The 22,063-nt window shown below is 39.1% G+C and overlaps 1 protein-coding gene across 2 annotated transcripts in view; it reads right to left on the minus strand.

The window, feature by feature from the left end:
- The window catches only part of PCSK5 (proprotein convertase subtilisin/kexin type 5), a 300,051-nt gene that overhangs the window by 162,203 nt on the left and 115,785 nt on the right, over positions 1–22,063 (minus strand). For both annotated transcript variants that reach the window (XM_084628879.1, XM_084628880.1), the window contains exons 6-7: positions 13,784–13,872; positions 6,422–6,594 (exon numbers count right to left, since the gene is read on the minus strand). In XM_084628879.1, the coding sequence (XP_084485005.1) occupies positions 6,422–6,594; positions 13,784–13,872 (262 nt within the window). The remainder of the gene's footprint in view (positions 1–6,421; positions 6,595–13,783; positions 13,873–22,063) is intronic.

A 22,063-nucleotide genomic window follows, 5' to 3' on the forward strand; every position in this document is an offset into this window, starting at 1 on the left:
TAAAATCTCACCCAACCATGAAAGGGTAAATACGATCAATCTATTCCGTTTACCCGAGATGAGTGGTGTGGTATGGGAGTCAATGCCAGATCCATGTAATGCTGTGCAGTGGTGGTCAGTCTACAGCTGCCCATACCACCATCCACAGGCCCCATGCGATGCTATGCAATGATGCCTTCTTGCCTTAAAATCTATGATCCTATACAAATGATGTAGGCCAATGATATCATCTTATGTTATCAGGAAGTATCAGCTGTGACATTAAAACGTAAACGTCACTACACTGCATGCAATTAGCCTGTCCTTCAGAATGAGCAATTAGAGATATCATCTCTGTTGTGTTAACAACCAACACAATTCACTGTAAAGCAGAAGCTCCACATTTTTCACTCAAAATCATGAAGTAAAAAAATTGTTATTTGCTCATACAGTACCTGTAACAGAAAATTTCTGTGCTCAGTCAAGTGACCAATGTAGGGGGGCTAACCCACTGAATGACCTTGGGAAAATCATTTTTGGCCAACCTGTCATAAGTTAGTGTACACTTTTGCACATGTCCAGCTTGCCTGCATACCAATCATACATGGACATACAATTCTGGATTTGCATGTACACACGTATGTGCTCATGGAAACCCCAAATTGTAGACATATATATTAAAGCATACACAAAAGTGAGTATACACTTCAAAGGATGTGGCCTTAACCTGTCTGTGCCTCAGTTTCTTCATCCGTACAATGGGATAATAGCCATTTTTGTGACATGCTTCTGAGATACCCAATTGAAACTCTCGACAGAAGTATAAATATTATTATTGTATTTCAGTGCAAATCTGCAACAAAGTGAATGTTTTGTGTAGACAACACTTACGTGTTCCTCTTAAACCCATGCAAATTATGATGACAGACAAAGTTAATAACATTTTTAAATATATTTAAGAACAGTCTGTTATTTGCTTCAGCACAGGCAGCAACCCCTCTGCCTAAACAGTTACACATTATATACATTGCCCTCCACCATTGGAATCATCTTATTCTTTCTTGCCATTTCCCTATTTGGGGTTGGCGACCTTTATAGCCTTCTTCCAAAACTCGTAATTGTATGCCTAGCTGTTAGGCAAATTGGTCTCTCTAAGGTACACAGATATCTAGTCTTTTGCTTCCTCCCTTGTCCTCTTCCTTCCACAACCATTGCAAGGACCATCTTACCAATATAACTCTCAGGTCTGCACTGGTCATGTCCACATCAATGTAGCCTAGCCTCCCTGAACTTTTCAACTAGGACAACCTGCATAAGGCTCCTTTTGCTTCTTATCACAGAGTGTTCAATCACTTCACCATCTTCATTTCGGTGGTGGAGTGCACGCTGATTTCTTTTCTTGTGGACATCCGAGGCTCTGCTCCATATATTAGGATGGGTCGAATAACACTCTACCTTTAACTTTATTGGCATCTTTTTATTACAGTCCAACTGGTGGAATCTCCTGGTATTATTTTTTTAAAGAAATAAATCCACATGTAATTCCCTCCCCTAAATGCTTGCACTTGAGTTTGAGGGCTGTTCAGTGACTGTAGGAGAGCCTTCTGCTTCGAAAATACACTTGAATACACACTGCAACCAAAGTTGGTGAAGCGAGAGAGATGAAAAGGGGCAGTGATGATGGGAGGGGAGGCACCAAGCCGAGTTCTCACAAGAGGTTCAGCAGCACGACATCAGATCATTAATGTCCATCAAACATTTTGGCTTATATCCAGCTCACTAACAGAACAGCGTAGTGGGAATGAAATGAAGGCCACTGTTCTGACACGCAGGCAAAAAGCCAAAGATCCTGATTTAGATTTCTCTGCCTGTCTTTCTCCCCTTTTATATTACATTAAGGATGACCTGCTCTGCCACAGCTTTAGCGTAGCTCATGTGTATGCAGAACAGGTGATGCAAAATCAATAATGGAAAACAAGTGAAGCTGGCTGCTCATTGTCACAGCCCAGATAACTGGCTCTTTGAAACCTTGCTACACAAAATGCCAACAGTAGCCACAACTCTCCAGAAACATAGTTATGGTATCTTTGCCAAGGAACATGTAAAAATAAAAGCAGAATAATTTGAAGTCATGACTACGTAATCCTATCAACAAACTTACTCTTTCTTATATCTACATTACAAATATGCTTGCTTGTGTGGACAAAACATAATGTTCAAATCTAGATCAGATTTGAAATCTAGATCTATCTCTAACCTGATTTAACAAAATGGCCTGTGTATACAGGAGGTCAGACTAAATGATCTAACGGTTCCTTCTGTCCCTAAAATCTTTGAATCTTTTAAACATTTGGGTTTTTCCTCCCATACAAGGAAGAGGAAAACTTTATTACGTGGTTTGTCCAGAACCTTGTTTTACTACAATAAATAAGCCCGTATATTTTATAGTGTTGACATATCATATACCGATATACCCTTTTCTTCAAAAATGTTACTCTTGGACATATTGCTCTAAACTTGATTTTTCATCTAAAACTGAATTGTACAATTATAATAGAATAGTTTTTCAGGTTATTAAATCTACTAGTTGTTATACACTGGCGTTTAAAACACAGACCTTTTGAATGGATGCATTTTCCATACTAGCTAATACAATGCTGGTACCTATAACATTTCCAAGAAAAAAATCCCTTGCCATCTGAAAGTATGATGCCAAGGTAACTTTGCCATTTGAAATTAATACTATTTGAAAACAAACTCTCCAAGGGCAAAAGTACTCATCAGATTCATGAACTTAAGTATCATAGAATTACACAAACCAACCTAAAGATGATGTAAAATTATGGTGCTTGAGACTAGTTTACAACATTTTCCCTTCTCCATTCTTTATCCTAATCTTGCATAGCAGCTGTACAGCACCTTTAATTTCTGTCTGAGATTTTCATTTTTTAAACTTTTGCTATTACTTTGTGTCATTTTAAAAAAAAACACATTTGTCTTTTTCAATTTATGGCATGTTGTTCTTTTTCTATGAACCACTGAAAAATGTACTTATTAAAATTATTTATTTTTGTTATTTTGTATAGGATTTAGCCCTAGGGTGAACAGACAGCAAGTGTGAAAAATCCGGACGGGGGTGGGGGTAATAGGAGCCTATATAAGAAAAAGATCTAAAAATTGGGACTGTCCCTATAAAATCAGGACATCTGGTCACCCTAATTAGCCCAGTGGATTTTTCAAAAAATTTCAGACACCCTGCATGAATCTTTTAATTGGAATGATACAACCGAAAGATAATGTGGACATGGTTTCAAAAATCAGTCTCTCAGTGGCCTGAAGAAGGGGTGGTGATTCTTGAAAAGACATACCGATTTCACTTTTATTTGGTTAGTTCAATAAAGAGGGATCATTCAGTTTAATTACATTTTAATCAAAGTCATTATTCAGCAGCACCTGTAATTTTCTTAATTAAACATACTGTGCACAATTTTTCCTCTCAGACCCACTTAAAGGATCTTGCTTCTATATTCCTGCTTGCATTAGCATCCATGGGAGATGTGTCTTGTAGGACTAAAGCAGAATATCAAGTCCAGATCTACTACGTGGATCTGCAAGATGAACCTGCCAACTTTCCCATTGTCAGTCTATTACTTTAACATGGAACAAAGATGCTAAATGTATTGCTGTAGTTACTGTTTAGGACCAGTATTTTTAAAAAGAAAGGCCAAGATCTGTGTGCAAAATTGTGTGGGGAATTGCCTGCGTACCTTCGTTTGTACAACTATTATAACAGCTTTTATAAATCAGAGGATTTGGCATGGTTCCTAACCAGCAATTTGTGTAAACCCTGTGATCTGAAAAATCCCCATATAAAAACAGCACTTGTCATATTTCAGTGCAAAAAGCAGAAAGAGGAGCTTTATTCTAAGACCAAAGAAGGAACTATATTAGAATGAATAAGGAAAACCGCATCTCTCTTTCACTGATTCACTATAGAGCTTCTGTCTGAGAGCATTCCATAATGCTATACTGACTTGCCTCCTGCTACAGTTTTAAAGAGACAGCACACACCCACCCTTTCAGCAACTTGTGACTCAGCAGATCTGCTTCTTCCATTCAGACATCTGCTGATTTTAGTCTGGTGATAAGGTACTTTAAAATATTTCAGATTTTAATTATTAATTGAAAATTTTTTTAAAAAATACTTCTTTTGCATAAATGTACATGCTCTCACAGTGGGACCCAGACAACAATTCAGAATAGTGACACCTGTGTGAATCCTTTTAAAACACTTCAAAAGGATAAAAGAAATTAAAAATTAAAGGGTATATAACTTGTTCCAAATATTATTGCTTTTATTGTTCTAAGAAATAAGAGCAAACTCCCCCTGGACTCTTTATGGAAAAAATAATCCATTTATAACTGTACAATGAAGAATTAAATTTATCTTTTGTGCTGTTATCTCTGTAAAACAAATCAAACGATTTGGTACTATAATGAAAGTCTGTGGTCTGTTGACGTCACTGTAGATTTACACCAGATGAAGATCAGGCCCTTGAAATTATAAAGAGCAAATGAATATCTGTGTTCTTCTGATATGTGAGTGGGAATAACCTTTTTGTGATTGCATTATCTCAGTGAAATGATGCTCACACACACACACACAATTTCTTATTTCATTCAGCTATTTCTTCCCCTTCCTGCAGTTCCACTAGCTTCCTTAAAGGTTTTGCTGCTGTTGTTCACTGCCATCATTGTCAAATAGTAATAGAATGTGATGGAGCTTTGATAAGTGCTTTGATAAGGCCCTGGTCCAGCAAAACATTTAAAAATGTGCTTAACGTTAAGACACTGAAGTCGCTGGAGCTACTCCCGTGCTTAAAGTTAAGTATGTACTTAAGAGGTTTGTCGTAGCGGGACCGTATACAGCACATACTGTATTAAGTAAAAGCATGATATGCTGCCACATGTGCCTGCCAGATCTGAACTGAATGGAAGTATCAGTTGCGGAAAGAAATCAATCATGTTACATTGCAGCAGGTCCCAGGGTTAATTAAAACTAGTTTTGTTAGTGGCGTTTACTTTATATTAAATAATTGTAATATTCAGTATGCATACAGTGCTTTCCATCTGCAAAGAGCTTAATAAGTATTAACTAATAAATCATCACAACACTCCTGTCAGGCAGGTAAGCAAATATCCCCATTTTACAGAAAGGTAAACCAAAACAGAAAATTTAAGTCACTTGCCCAAGACATAGCTGGGATTAGAACTGAAGAATTGAAGAATTCCTGGCTCCCCATCTTGTGCTCAATACTAGGAAAATGACCAGGAGGGATTATTGATATCAATTTTATGTTGTGTTTTACATCTTAGAATTAAACAAACTGTGAATGACTTGAAATGACTTGAAATCCTCTAGTACTGCATACAGATAATCTAGGCTCTTACATATTCTTATAACTGTTACTATCCGCCTCCCTCACCCACTCCACCTGTTTTTTTTGCCATGATCAACTGCTGTGGCATATTATAAAGTAACATGAGCTCTTCAAGGCAAATACAGTCTTTTACTGATGCATACGCTCCAAATACTCCAAAGCTACTGCTCATTATATTTTGCTAAATTCAGTCCTAGTATAAGTGGTTACAGCACTCACTGACTTAAATATTAGCTGCACCTCCTGAATTTGGTCCCCAGTATTGTTATATTTCAACATTGGAATGAACAGCCAAATGGTCTCTTGATCACTTTGAAGAAATATTTTGTGCTGATCTCACCTCTTACAATCCTAGAGCTGTCGTCTTTTTGCTAGAAAGTCTATCGCTACATTCAAAACAGTGCTCAGACCTTCAAATGTGCAATTTTAAAATAGTTTTCATCTAGTGGTTCTCAGCCAGGGGTACGTAGAGGTTTTCCAGGGGGTACATCAACTCATCTAGATATTTGCCTAGTTTTACAACAGTGCTACATAAAAAGCCCTAGCAAAGTCAGTACAAACTAAAATTTCATACAGAAATGACTTGTTTATACTGCTCTATATACTATACACTGAAATGTAAGTACAATATTTATATTCTAATTAATTCTAATTGATTTATTTTATAATTATATGGTAAAAATGAAAAAGTAAGACTTTTTCAGTTAATAGTGTGCTGTGACACTTTTGTATTTTGATATCTGATTTTGTAAGCAAGTAGGTTTTAAGTGAGGTGAAACTTGGGGATAAGCAAGACAAATCAAACTCCTGAAAAGGGGACAGTAATCTGGAAAGGCTGAGAGCCACTGACCTAACTCTAAACAGGGGAAAGAGGCAAAAGTGCTATTTTTCCTTTAAGCAAAACTTAGCTCCTTCTTTTCAGCAATGTGTCTTGAAAGCTTTAGATTTCCCTGCTTGTGCACATGCGCCCATGACATGACCTGGTGTTTAAGGAAACCTACCGTTCTGATGCCATTCTCAAAGGCCTGACGTGCTAGAGAAGCAGGTCCGTCCACAGTCTTCCCATCATCATCAGGACCCCAGCTGGCACTGTAGATGTGTATATGTTGTGGATTCAGACTGAGAGACTTTGCTTCCACCATGTCTGTAACATCACCGTCCAGCATCCTCACTCCTTCAAAACAAGAGGCAGTGAATGTGAGAACTAGACTAATGAAGCATGTTTGAAAAATTATGTGAAAAATACAGAAAGCTACTCTTTTCGGATTACATTTCTTAAGTTCTTATTGATTATGGCACTCAAATTGTAAAGTCGATTTCTCTAAAGCTTTAGGAAACATCTGTGCTCAAATTCCTTCATCCAATACACGTTTGAATTTTAAAGAAAAACTTTAATTTTGGGGAAAACGTAAAAAAAATTATTTCAACCTCAGTGCATTTATATTTCTCATTTAAAAATAATTATAATTTCCTTTCCTTCTCTATGACACAGTGCAATTTCAGACATGGCAATTCTAATTTGATAGACATAAAACACAGGATGTACGCGGATAGATAAGCACAGGATTATGTCTTCATTGCAGGATTCTGCAAAAGGAGAAGCTGGGGAGGACGTTCTTAGGTACTAGCAAAAGTGTTATAGAAAGTTACTGACAAACCATAGCATTCTTTGCATAACATTATTCTACCTCAATTGCAAAACTGCGAACATCCCTCTCTAGGTAGGAAACTGTGTAAGGCCTGCTTCTGAAATTCAGTTGTGTATGTGGAACTCCCATTTATGTCAATGGCAGTTATGCATAAATAAGGGATCTCAAGATCCGACCCTTGGTAAACGGTAGTATTTGACAGACTTGTGTGCCAGTATTTGTAAAGTGGATATCTACATGACAGCATGGTGTTTTAGGAGCAGTGTGATGAGAAAGGCTGAAGGTTGTAAACTAAGAATATTTTGGAATTTTAAATAAATATTCTTGTTCAAGTCAACCATAACATTTCAATATAATTTAATCTTGAGGGAGCAGCCAATTGAGGTCAGTTTAAAACTTTCTCACACCTTAATAAGTAGCAGCAATGAAAGGATAACCTCCAAGTCAATGAGATATCTGATCAAAGATTTTCATTTTTAAATAATAATTAGTATGTAATTGTATGAGATAGTATATGTTGATGTTCACTTCCATAATTAACATATTTGAAGTCTTTTCCCATTTAATAGGAATATTGCTATTTATAAATCAAATTTATATATTTTAATTATAAGAACACAGATTTGTTCATGAGTTTGCACTGAATTAAGCTGAGTGTTTACCAAGGCCTTACCTTCCAAGGTATACAGATTGGTTTGTTGATAAAGGATCTATTTTTTCTCATTCTAATTGACTGGAAATTGAGAAGTGATCATATTTCTAAATTCACACAAAAACTGCCCAGGTTCTGTGAGATAATGAACTTGTCCAAACAGTGATCTCACTATGAATTTTACTTTATAAAAAAGCAATTTAAACAACTTTGGTAATCTCAGGTTTTATTTTGCCTCCTCAGCAATCTTAAAAAGTTAATGAGGGGTAAAAGGTGTGTTCTCATTCTTTCAAGCATATCAATATATTTGATTCCAAACTAAAACACCAAAAGGTATACTACATTTAAACAAATCAAGATAAAAAACAGAGGGAGAGAATTTCATTTTAGTTACTACAACAATGCAACATGCTTTATGAATGTAGCATTCACTACAGTGAATAGTAAAACCAAGTTCTATCCCTGGCATCTGAAATAATTTACACCATGTTTAATGTTAAACATTAAATCCAGAAGTGGTAAAATCCAGAAGCAGCCTGTCCACTCTTCTCTTTTTGCCAACAGTTAGCAGACATCAAGTGCAACTTTTATCAATGGACATATCATTGGCTATTTTAAATAGTTACTTTATTTTTGTAACAATTGCATGAGTTGTTAATTTTGCCCCCTCACAGAACATACAAAGTGTTTTTCTCGTGTGGTGATAGCACAATTATAACCATCCAGAAGGCAATTAGCAGACTTAGTTTCCAGACTGTCCACTAAATCTTCAGAATTCTTTAAACTTTTCCAAATATTTGCCATAAATGTCAAAACCTAAGTGGAATTTTAGTCAGCTCAAACTTCTAACAAATCGTGAAGAAGCATGTGAAAATTAAGTGAAAGCACGTTTTCCTTTCAAATATTTGTTTTTAATCAGTGCCTCACTTAAGCTTAAAGAAACAGCTGAACAAATTCCTTGTCAGTTGAAGACAATCTACATCTGTTCTGTCATAGTTTAGTATAACCGTTTTCCCATCAGGACTCAAGCCCAGCCAAATGACTAAGCACCAAATCCCCACAGATGCTCTGTAACTTCCACAAATAAGGCAGAAATAACAACAACAAGACTAACACGGCTGCTACTCTGAAACAACAAGATAGCCATCCCTTTTTATAGCAAACAAAGAGAGCCCAAAACCCTGTAAGTGGTAACTTGCTATGTATGAGTGCTGTAAAAACTGGCAAACATTCAAATAATCACATTCCTTTGGCTCAGCTAAAGGAGGCTCAGCTACAGCAGAGAGGAGTAAGAACCGGAGACACATTGTATGATTTCTTCACAAGAGTTATCTCCCAAACAGCAACAGAATTAAGGTCCACATTCTAATCTCACTCTCACTGTCTCCTGTCAGCACAGGTCCACTGATGTCAGCAGATTTACTCCTGATTTGCACTGCTGTGAGAGAAGAATCAGACTTTTGAGGAAATTGTTCCCTGCTCTGTTCTGTGGTCAGTGTTTCTGGCGTGAATGGAAAAGAGGGGAAGAGGACAAAGCACTTAGAAAAAGGTGAGCATTACTGGTGGATATATTGCAAATGACTTTCCATCACAAACATCATTAATCATAGTTGTTCTGCTGATAGAATTTGATGAAATATTGATGGAAAGGATTTTCTTCCACTTCCGTTTCTTTCCTCTCTACCCCTCCGAGGCCCTGAGAGCACATTCTGGCTGAGGTGAGGAATACTGCTCTCTGGACAAATTCATACCAGTGCAAGCAGGTGCATCTCTGAGAAAGGTGTAAAGTGTTCTCCATCAGTAGGCCAAAAGAGGCTCTTTAAATCCAAGCTTACACTGGGAATTAAGCTGTTAACTGAACACTGGTTCGGTTTAATATGGTTTCAAATATAGCACAGTTTGTCTGACTCGGGCAGATGGGACATAACCATTTTTCAAACCATGTTTAAGAAACATACTCGTGACAGTCCCCAACACATTGTAAATATGCTGGATGAAGCTCTTCCTTCAGTTGCCAGTGGAGTTGCTCAAAGGATGAGTTTTGTTTCTAGTCTAGAGCAAAGTGATTATATTTAGTTTTGATGTGGTTACACTCCCTGTTCACTGAACAGGTAAACCATGTTTAAATCCCGTTAGCCTGAATCCGTTTTAAACTATGTTTAAAACAGGCTGTGGTTCAGCAAATATGGCTGAATCCATTGGGACTGTCATGCAGCACTAAACACATTCATGATACTTAATAAAAATAATGCATTTAAAATCCAGCATTGCCATGCAGAGGAAAGCCTTACAGTATCTGCAGGAGGTGTCTGCAGCCTTACAGTGTCTTGGTCATTTCATTAGATAGTGAGTAATGTCTTTTTCCCCCCTTCCCAACAGCTATTCAGAGCAAAGCTCTTATTTTCCTTTATTTCTTTCAGCATTAACTTTTCTCTGTTCCCCCTCTAGTATTCCCTACTGTCTTTCATGGAGATGAGCCTATTTCACACTTCTGCATTCCCAGATGGCCTCTATTGTAGGACAGAGAATCACCAGTTAATGAGTCGGAAATACAGTGTTTTCCTGAGAAAGAAGGGGAAGTAGAAAGAAAGGGGATGTGATGACCTTATGGTTTCATCAAATGCAAATTGCTCACTTGTATTTAAGGAGTATTCCTGCATGTAGGTCTGTTCACTAACAGATTCATAGATCGTGTCTCCATAATATATTACAAGAACTGAAATATATCTTAATTAACCAGGTTTCAGAGTAGCAGCCGTGTTAGTCTGTATCTGCAAAAAGAAAAGGAGTACTTGTGGCACCTTAGAGACTAACAAATATATTTGAGCGTAAGTTTTCGTGAGCTACAGCTCACTTCATCGGATGCATGCAGTGGAAAATACAGTGGGGAGAGTTAACCTGAAGCAAATACTCACCAGCAACCACACAACAAAACCACTAACCCAGGAACCTTGCAACAAAGCCCGTTGCCAACTGTGTCCACATATCTATTTAGGGGACACCATCATAGGGCCTAATCACAACAACCACCTCGTTCACCTGCGCATCTACCAATGTGATATATGCCATCATGTGCCAGCAATGCCCCTCTGCCATGTACATTGGCCAAACTGGACAGTCTCTACGTAAAAGAATAAATGGACACAAATCATACGTCAAGAATTATAACATTCAAAAACCAGTCGGAGAACACTTCCATCTCTTTGGTCACTCCATTATAGACTTAAAAGTGGCAACTCTTCAACAAAAAAAACCTTCAAAAACAGACTCCAACAAGAGACTGCTGAATTGGAATGGATTTGCAAACTGGATACAGTTAACTTAGGCTTGAATAAAAACTGGGAGTGGATGTGTCATTACACAAAGTAAAACTATTTCTCCATGTTTATTCCCCCCCGCCCCAACTGTTCCTCACATGTTCTTGTCAACTGCCGGAAATGGCCCAGCTTGATTATCACTACAAAAGGTTTTTCTCCCCCCACTCCTGCTGGTAATAGCTCACCTTACCTGATCACTCTTGTTACAGTGTGTATGATAACACCCATTGTTTCATGTTCTCTGTGTATATAAATCTCCCCACTGTATTTTCCACTCCATGCATTCGATGAAGTGAGCTGTAGCTCACGAAAGCTTATGCTCAAATCAATTTGTTAGTCTCTAAGGTGCCACAAGTACTCCTTTTCTTTTTGCTTAATTAATCAGACACTGTTTAAAAATCTATAGAAATGACTTACAGTGTGATCAAGGGAATGGAATAAATAGCTGTAATAAAATCTCATACTTCAGGGCACACTATGATCACATGCCATGGTTAGGAAGGAAGAAAGTGCTTTCTCAGTAACTATGGTCACGATCAAACAACACACTAATACGCATGCTTAAAGTTAGGCAAGTACTCAAGTGTTTTGCTGGATTGGAGTCCATATGCACACGTGCATTCTTGATTTGTACACTGATGTCAGAAAAGTACAGCATTGTGCACACGTTGAAATGTGTCTTTGAAAATTTGAGCCAGCATGCTGAGGAGTTACTTCATTCACCACAGCTGCTCAAGTCCAGTTACCCTGACAATTTGTGCACTTAGGGTATGCAGCAGTGGTCTTTCCTCTAATCAGGGTGAGAATATGAACTCGGTCTCTCTCTTTCAACCCATGGAGGGGGAACACATCCAGTGAGGGCATTTTTTCCCTTTACTCGAGGAACAATATTTGATACAATTCGTTTCTGTTATGTCTTCAGATATAAAATTTCAGTAACATCGTTTACGGTATTATATATTATTGGGGAAGATTTTAGAAGCCCACAGGTTTCCTAATTTTGTTATCCTTTGTATTTACATATACTAAATTCCATCTACCCACCCACCTGCCCCCAGGCCAACCTCAGAAATGGCCATCTCTCAAACCAACCAACCACCCAAACACCTGGCTCAAGCCCAGTTCATCCACCATAATAATAAATTTAAAAAAAACCCCACATTATTCTGGAGTAACCTCTACCATCAGCTTCTACTGTCCCTTCCCCCTCACACATAGTTAATCCTGTGTGTCCCTTATACAATTTTTCCCCCACACTCCACCTACCATAACTCCAATATATCCTTGGAACAAGTCTCTTTTTCCCTTGCCTTACCCATTTCTCACATTTCATCAATCAAACCAGCCAGACTCAAACAAATTCATTTCTTTATCTCTCTGCATGGAGGCATCATGATTCTTCCTCTGAGGAAGGGGGAGGCTCCAGGACCTTCCCTTGTCCCTAAGTTATAATAAGAGAAATCTCCTGGAAATTGGAAGAACAAGCCTACTCCTGATCAGTGAGGAACTAAGAGTCTGACCTGCACCTTCCCTACAATGAAATAAAAGCTGGGCAGTAGGGGATAACCATATTCTAGGCCATCCAGAGAAGTCATTAGGGAGAGGTAGGCTGACAAACTCTTTTGTTTGGAAGAGTGGCCTGGTGAGCTGGCTGGAAACTCACTCAACAGCTTTCACCAAAAACACTGGGGACTTTCCATTTCCTGCTATAGATGCAGAGATGCATTTCTTGGGTCACAGTAGATGCCAACAATGTTGTCCTTGCCTTTCCTTAATACTTAAAAAAACATTTTTACACATTCATATTAATAACACAGGTGATTATTTTTTCAGCGTCCCTTTAAAATATGAATAATTATTAATATTGGACCTTTGTGGGGAATAAACAGAAGAGAAGATGATGGCACATTTTTAACATGTAAGCGTGGCACATTATTTCTTGATATAGACAGATTCATGCATTTTTAATAAGTAATAATCATAATACCCATCTCTTGTATAGCATTTTTCATTAGTAGATCTCAAAGCAAAGGAGATCAATATCATTATCCCCATTTTACAGATAGGGAAACTGAGGCTTAGGGAGGTGAAGTGACTTGTCCCACACCAGGTCAATGGCAGAGCTGAGAATAGATACCAAATCTCCAGAGCCCTAGTCCAGTGCTTTAGCCCTTAGACCACACTGCCTCTTTTTGAATATAACTGATATGGTACACCAAAGTCACAAATTTAAGTTTTTATGCAGTCTCAAACCAGATTTCTTAATGAAGTATTTAAACATTTTAATATAGTCCTTTCATCGGAGGATCTCAAAGTGCTTTACAAACACTAAAAATCCAATCTTCACAACAGGCGTGTGAGGAGGGTAATTATTATCCCAATAACACAGGCTGTGAAATTGAGTCATACAGAGTAGGTGACTTGCCCAAAGTCACATAGTAAGTTTGTGGGAGCGCTGGGAATAGAATACAGATCTCCAGAGTCCTTATTCTGTATTTTAATCACAAGTCTTGCTTCTTAACTTTCTATGCGTATTTAAAGAGTTCTAGAGAGCAGTTCTGAAGTATCACTACAAAAGGCTTCTCTTCAGTAACTATATTTAACTACATCCATTTCAGAAGCATTTACCTGTCAACACAGCTCATGTTGTTAAGCAAACAAATTTCTAGCTCTTGTTCAAAAAGATTCCTGTGTGCCACTTTGTACAAATTGTACTTGGGTTAACGGTGAGACTGTTTTACAAACCTCCGATCTTGGCATTAAAGGCGATTCCTACTGTGCAGTGTGAGTTGTTTGCAATGGCTGCCACTTCTCCAGCACAACGGGTTCCATGCCTGTAGGCAGAACAGAGATTTTTTTAAAGCGAGTAACATTACCCACTAAAATGCAGATTGTCAATGTTTAAAGGTTTTGATCTTGCTCATCCTCAGATGCAAAAAACATATCTGGATGTCTGTGCGAGATATTACTACATGACCCAGTCTGTAGTGCATATGTTAGATATAAAATTATATTTCGTAAATAGAAAAGGATTAACAAACAAAGAGATGAGACTAGGAAACAAAAACAGTGATGGTCAACAACAAAGAATTATGTATAAAATTATAATCATAACCCCTAAGAAATGTCAAAGGGCATCTTTAATTTCTCAAGCAACTGATAAACTATATTTGTATGAGATAAGTATCGTCTTTACTCATGAGACCACAGTAATAAGCTAAATGCTGATTAACTCTAATGATAGATCAAGATATCAGAATTAGATACTTCTCACAAAGTCACTTCTTTATTAACCTGTTTATAACTCACCAAATTTGATCATAGTATCCCCCCCAAACTTAACGTTGAAGCTCTTTTTCTCCTTAGAAGCCTGGTTTCCAATTTCACTAACACCAAACTACCTCAAATTTCATAACATATCTCATCCCAGGGTAGATTTTTTCCCCCCAAACCTGGAGTAAATCACACAAGGATTTGCAGAGGTATGGGTTTTTTTTAAAAAAGTTCCCTGTTTTTCATTTTCAGACTTCCCAAGCCGTATTTTTGACTCATCATATTCTTGAAACAATTTTTTGCTTCAACAGTGCACGAATGCCTGCACTATTTACACAAACTTAAAATAGCGAAACAGGTACCTGAAATTTGATTAAGATAGCTTTGAAATTTAACACAAATTTCTACTGTGCATGAACTCAGAAAAATTTCAAACTACATATACTGAATGAAGACAATGACTTTTAGCTTAAAGCCTACGTTAACGCATATACCCCAAATGACAACAAACATCCCCTTTATTGAATGTTTGCATTACACAAAACATTTACCCACCACCCCACTACGATGTTGATGCAGGCCCAGAAAAACCTATGCTTGACATCCTACAGAGACGTGCCTTGAGAAACTTTCAAGGGTCTGTGCTTCATTTCCGTGGCTCCTTTTATATTTCTAATGTACAGAAACAAGTTCCCAGGCTTTTAAATGGCACTTTAAAGAGATGCTTGGCTAAAAAAGTTTTGCACTTGTCCTTTGTGTTAATGTCAAGATGATGTAGTGCTGTAGAATGAAAGAACGAAGAAAATCTTGGTTATGATATTTTGCCAATCTACAAGATGGGAATGCTAACTAGAAATAAGAAAATGAGCTTTATTTGCTGTTGTTATTTTAGAAACAGGAATGTGGAAAAACCCATTCAAAGACTGTGTAAGCTCAACTGCGTTCAGGTAAAGGAAGGAAGCTGTCATATTTCAAACCAACCCCCTCCCAATTTATTATAGGCAGAGCCAGGGCCATCCCCACAGGGTGCGGAGCCTGGAGCGGAAGTGGCGGATTCCTCTCTTCTGGGATCGACCGTGCCGGCCAATAGCACCAGCCTGCGAGCCCCCCCGCAAAGCAGTTGCCCCGATTTGCCATACCCAAGGGACAGCTCTGGGCAGAACTCGCATCTTTGCCTAAAGTTAAAGTTGCTTAACACTGTCCATTATAAGTCCCAATTTTTGATTGCTTATGTTCTGCCAAATTTTAAATGCTTGGGTTGAAATTTTTCATATTTTTCATGTATCTGTGCCTGGCTGAGTTCTTTTTGAAAATTATCACTATATATTGTGTCTAAGATGGATATAACTCAGATTGCTAAGGAAAACTGACAAGCAAGAATCAATTTGCTCCTTTCCTCGTTCTTTTTGTTGCCTTTCTATGTGGAAAAAGTCTGTCTGTCATTAATGACAAGCCAGAAACATGTCAAAACTTACTTGGGAAGACCTTGACTAACGCTGGACTTACTGCCTTCTGGAGTCTTCTCACCTAACAGAGAGAACTTGCAATAAAGCTTCTTCATAAGAAAAGGGAAGGGGCATTCATCACTCTTACACATGCTACATTTCTCCATGTGAACAGGAATTGGGCCTTGGGATTGGGAGTTTCTCCAGGTTTATACTGAATTTAAGGCATGGCAAATTCAGAAAGCCTGGGTGTGCCATGAGGAACGCAATACATATCAAAGAGGATAACAATGCTTTTTCTTTTGCATGCCTCTTCTTATTCACACACAGCATTACTATTCTTACAGAGCTTGATCCTGCTCTCTTTGAATTCAGTGGCAAAACTTCCATTGACTTCAACAGTAGAGAGTTTAGGCCCACAGTATGCATCTATTATGATGACCTAGTAATCATCCAAATCTGATAATCATATACATAACTAGCCCAAATTACAAGACTAAAGTGAAGAAGGTAGGCCAGAAGCAGCACTTTTAGAACTCAGGCACTAGTTCCAGAAGTCTTTCTATTTATAAGACAATCAAGCCCTCTCTTGTCTTGAAGCGGCATAATCCTAAAAGCTTAAAACTACGTTTAAAATCAGTGATTTTCTGGATTCTCATTGAAGTTTATCAGAACAGTTAGTGGGATCTTTTGTTTTTATTGAATAAGTACAGGTCACTGTAGCAGGGCAGTCACCCCACTCCAGCCCTGAAAGGGTTAAAAGACAGCCCTTGGAGAGGACTGGGGCTGAGAGCCAATAAGAAGAGGCTGGGAGGCAGCTAATCAGGGCCAGGCTGGGCCCTATAAAAGGGCTGCTGGGCCAGAAGGCAAAGTGTCTCTCTCTAGCTTTGGAGAGAGATGGACCTAGCTGCCTGAAGGAGCAAGGGTACATGAAGCCGAGCAGTGCTGGGGAAGGGCAAAAGGAGCTAGGGAACTCCAGCCGGGCAACTCCCCAGACTGAGGCCTTGGTAAAGGCCTAAGGAGGTACTGGGGCTGCAGAGGTGCAGCCCAGGGATAGGCAAAGGCAGCAGATCCAACCCCCTTGCCAGTGATGAGTGGCCATTACAGACTGCAGTCTGCCCCAGAGAATGGGGACTAGATGATGACTGGCAGTAGCCACTGAGGCAAGATGGACTTAGAAGGTTGGGGGTTCCCCTGGGAGGGGAGACCCAGAGTGTGGGGGTACTGCTGCGGGGCAGAACCCCAAGGTAAAGGGCACCGAGGTCCGGGAGGGACATGGGGGCCTGAGGCAGGCGAGACAGTGGCTAGCACAGGGCACTACAAGGGCTGGAATTCAGCTAATTCCCTTATGACCAGCAGGAGGCACCGTGCCAGTGAGTGCTCGATCTGCTACAGTCACCTTTAAGAGTCTCAAGAAAGTATTACATACTTTTCCCCATGGAAAGATTTTTGCTTAGCTTTATCAACATGTTGCTTTCACACAAATACTTCTGGTTCAGTGCTTGGGCTGAGGTTCAGTTAAGTTTTTATTTGTTTTCTGAACTGGTTCATTTAGCCCACTTAAAATTACCCTAATTAAAAGCAGATTTTATAACTCTGACTACAGGTGTGCTCCATGCTGGCAAATCCTTGTGAATCAGCAAAGATAAAAGGGATGAAGAATGATGCAGTATACATTATTGTTTCCGTATACATTACGACTTTCCTCCTCCTCTTCCTTCCTCCCATTCCAAAAGCATTGTTGAGTTTGAGATGTAACCAAGGTTAAAATGAAAATGCATTCTGTGAAACCAGGAGCCATCAGAGCAAGAAAGTCTTGCTGAATAATATACGAACATCTGTATTGTTTTCAGCCTGCCAACTATCCTGCTTGACCTGCATATCTTTTCCTTTTGTTGCCTACTGTCATATTTCGCTTCACAAGGGTGATATCCCCTAAAAGATAAAAGCTAATGGCAGAAGCATGTCAAACTCTGAAAGATATGCTGACTATTGAGAACAATTCACACAATGGACCACTGTGCAGATGTGTAGTCATACTCTAAAGAGGCCTTCTTTGATCAGAGAGATAGTTACCTCACCAGTTTGTGGTCAGACCCTATACAACTGATCTATATAAAATAGTGTAAGAAAATTGCACACCATTGAACCAGAGAATTTGTCATGCCATCAAGATTAACATTAAGATTGGACAGGTTGATGTTTAGAAATGGTAACTAACAAAACTATAGTGATTTATTCAGCAGTCTGAGTGCAGAATCGAATTGGGTGAATACTGTAAAAAGATATTCCCAACCATTTTGTTCCAGAAAAAAACCCCAACAGTAACCTCCTCGCATTTGCTTCTACAGTATCTGAACTACTTTTTATTTTTTTCCTCCATATGGCTGAACTTTTGTACAAACGAATGCTGGCAGAAAGAGTCATATCTATGTTGTTATATGTTTGCATGAGTACTCACAACAACACACTGTGCGTGCAAGCATTTTGAAAGCTTTTAATGTGCTTGCAAGTAACCCAGTCAGAAAGCCCAAACAATAATATGTGAATCAGATGGCTAATCACCAGTGTGAATAGTGAAAGCAACAGGCATAATGAAAAGTTTGGGAACAGTTGCTACTGCAGGCTGAAATATGGTTACATAAACCATTTGGTTAATAACTCCAAATAACAAATAAATATTTCAAAATCAAAGCCTGTTAATGAATAATTAGAAATAAGAGAAAGAAATGAAACTTGTCAATATAAACAGTTTGCTATTAACAGTTCACCTAACCCTAGTGGTGATCAAAGTATAATCCAGTGCAAATATCTCAAAGGTCCTTGAGTTTTTGTATTTAATTCTTCTCAACTGTTTACATTCGACTGTCCTAGCTCTCATCCACTGTAAGGTGCACAGGAGAGCAAATAAAAGAAAAATGGAGCAGAAAAGCCCCAAAAGCAGCAGAAGACAGGGAATCAGCAAAGCCACCTAGCACACTCCTTCTGCCAAGAAGTTCACAGAAACTCTCCAAATACAAAGATGGTCTTGTGATGAAAGTATGAAACTGGGACTCAGGCAACTTGGATTCAATTCCCAGCTCTGCCAGAGTGTGCGATCTTGGGCAAGTCTGTGCTTCAGTTTTCCATCTATAAACCTGGGGTAGTAATACTTTCCTTCCTCATGGGGGCGCTGGGAAGGTAAATTTTTTAATGTCTGAGAGGCACTCAGATACTAAGGTGATGGATTCCATAAAAGTACTTAAATAGACCAAATTAGATAAACAGAGCCCCGCCCAGAGATCCAGAGCTGCCAATCATGTCTAGCTAGCCAGTGAGGACAATCCCATCATGTTTCCTGTCAAAATTTTCTGTCTCTGCAGTGAGGCAGACATTTCGTAAACTCCGCTTCTCACACAGAACTGGACTCTGACTTTTCAGCCTTATATAGCAATGAGTGTTCTTCAATTTGATCTTAATAGTCTCAGTTATTTTGGTCGATTCTTTCAGATTTTGAACAAATGTTGAGCTTTCTTTTTATGTTCTTCTCCAGCATAGAACAAGTTCTCCTTGATTAAAAAGAAAACGATGGACAATGGAAGGAGGCTGAAGCCAAATCCCACCATTTCAGCCAATGCTACTTTAGAGACCAATAAGGGGGAAAATCTGTATTTTGATTGCTCTGCTATTCCAGAAGAACCCAGTGATTTGTCAGACTCTTATGAGGCTGCTCAGGGAGTGCACCTAACAGTCTCGCACAATAGCTCAAAGCTTCTATAGTGACAACTGAATTCTGGTAAGAATTTCCTGGGGAGTAGCTGAACCTACATCCAACATTTCAAGATTTTTGGTTTCTAATGAAAGCATCAGCAATCTGGCACCTAAAGTTATATGTTGGATAACTCGTAAAGTACTTGAAAAGGAAAAAAGGGCAAGTCTTGCTACTCACTCTGCCCAAGTGGTGTCTGGGATGGATTTAGTACCTGCAGGAATCTACTTCCTCAGATAAAGAAAACATCTTCTTGTCTGTTGTTCCATAAGGTTAGCTCCATGTCAAATAAATAAATGAGGATACAGGAAAAACTGCATCGGATCTACTTATTCTTCGGATTTCAATAAAAGAGGAAAAGAAAAAAGGTGGCAGAGAATGCTTTCAAATATACAAGGGGAAAAAACCCCAAAGTAAAAAACAAAAATCCAGAAAATCTTATTTCATTTTATTCCTTTTCTGACTCCTTGTTCATTTAGGAAGATGAGCTGCTGGATTCAGACATTGGCGCTTGATTCAGGACACACTGTTTCCCCTTGATTATTTCCAGATAATGAGAATAAAAAAGTAAAGAGGACTTTCTGAATTCAGAAAAACAGAGCAAGAGGAGGTTAGACGCTTATCTGGTAAATATTTCCAGTTATGTAAAACAAAATAAATAGGTATTCCAAACATTCCAGTCCTGGGAGTTGCCATGAAAGTGTAACGGGAGTAAATGTAGCAGCTTAAACACTTCCATGCAGTGTTACATATCCGATGATACAGTATGTGATTGGACATGCTGTACGGGATTTGAAATTGCAGGAAACAGCAAAGGGAGTTAATAGACAATACATTACATTTTACAAATATCAGAAGGACAAGTCAGCCCACATATAAATTGCTAAATATTGTGATATAGTGGGGAAAGAGCAGCCTGTATCTGCGAAGAGTATGAGATATCAAGGAATATTACTAAGCATCTTGAAGAGATTCCCCCCACCCGCCAGATAACAACAATCCAGGGGATCAGAGAAGGAGAAGTATACCCAGCTTTGCAGACTGCTGGAATTAACGGCTTCACGTATTAGTTATATTATGAATAATACTGTGTGTGAGTCAACTTTTATTGACAAAGTGCAAATCAGCAGAGGAAAACAAACAGAAAGAAACAAGTTACAGTCACTACCATGTTCAGTAGGAACCAGCAACACAGTACAAGGATCCTTGCTGTATGGCCCACCAAGAGCTATTGTTATATACATGCAAGACTCCAAAGATAGAGAGGATGCATTTCAGGGAAATGGTCAAGAGCCAAAAATTGATGGGCATCCATTTTCTAGAGCCAAGCACTTGATCGCTGTTAGTACTCTATCAGCACTCAGGGGACCAACACGTTTTGATAATATAGGGCAGTGCCATAATAGTGTCCTATAGACAAAGGGGAAAGAAGAAGCATCACTTTGTGACTAGAGGCCACGGCAGGTTTCAGAGTAGCAGCCGTGTTAGTCTGTATCCACAAAAAGAACAGGAGTGCTTATGGCACCTTAGAAACTAACAAATTTATTAGAGCATAAGCTTTCGTGAGCTACAGCTCACTTCATCGGATGCATAGAATGGAACATATAGTAAGAAGATGTATATATATACACACACAGAGAAGTGGAAGTTGCCATACAAACTGTAAACAGCTAATTAATTAAGATGAGCTATTATCAGCAAGAGAAAACAACTTTTGTAGTGATAATCAAGATGGCCCATTTAGACAGTTGACAAGAAGGTGTGAGGATACTTAACATGGGGAAATAGATTCAGTATGTGTAATGGCACATGACAATGTGTAACGATAAGGCCATGACACTCTCTGAGTGGGAGAGACAATATATGCTTTTCTTCCAAGTAATTCACCTAAAGGTCAGTCTCCCAAATCAGAATGGTAGAGGGTTTTGCACTCACTTTTCCCAAGCATAGATGACAATGCAAGAAGAAAGGCAGTGGAGAATCTGGCCCTGATTTCCCAAGCAGTCTGGCTGAATAAGGCAACATAAGACAACATAGCACCATAGTAATGAAGTCCACATCCATCAGCTTTCCACTGAATAGTATCCATTATGTGAGTCCAAAAAGAGAATTCATGCTTCCAAGGAAACTGCAAAACCATCCTGTGTATTTAGTAGCGTTCATACTTTTTGTCTATTGTTTACAAGAGTGGTTCCCAAACTTGTTCCGCCGCTTGTGCAGGGAAAGTCCCTGGCGGGCCGCGCCGGTTTGTTTACCTGCCGTGTCCGCAGATTCAGCCAATCGCAGCTCCCAGTGGCCACGGTTCACTGCTCTGGGCCAATGGGAGCTGCTGGAAGCAGCGCGGGCTGGGGGACATACTGGCTGCCACTTCCAGCAGCCCCCACTGGCCTCGAGCAGTGAACTGCAGGCACTGGGAGCCGCGATCGGCCGAACCTGCAGACGCAGCAGGTAAACAAACCGGCCCGGCCCGCCAGCAGCTTTCCCTGCACAAGCGGTGGAACAAGTTTGGGAACCACTGGTTTACAACAATGGGTTTGCAAAGGAGAAGCCTGATTATTT

Source organism: Lepidochelys olivacea (genome assembly GCF_965140295.1).
Source record: "Lepidochelys olivacea isolate rLepOli2 genome assembly, chromosome: 5".
Lineage (NCBI taxonomy): Eukaryota > Metazoa > Chordata > Testudines > Cheloniidae > Lepidochelys > Lepidochelys olivacea.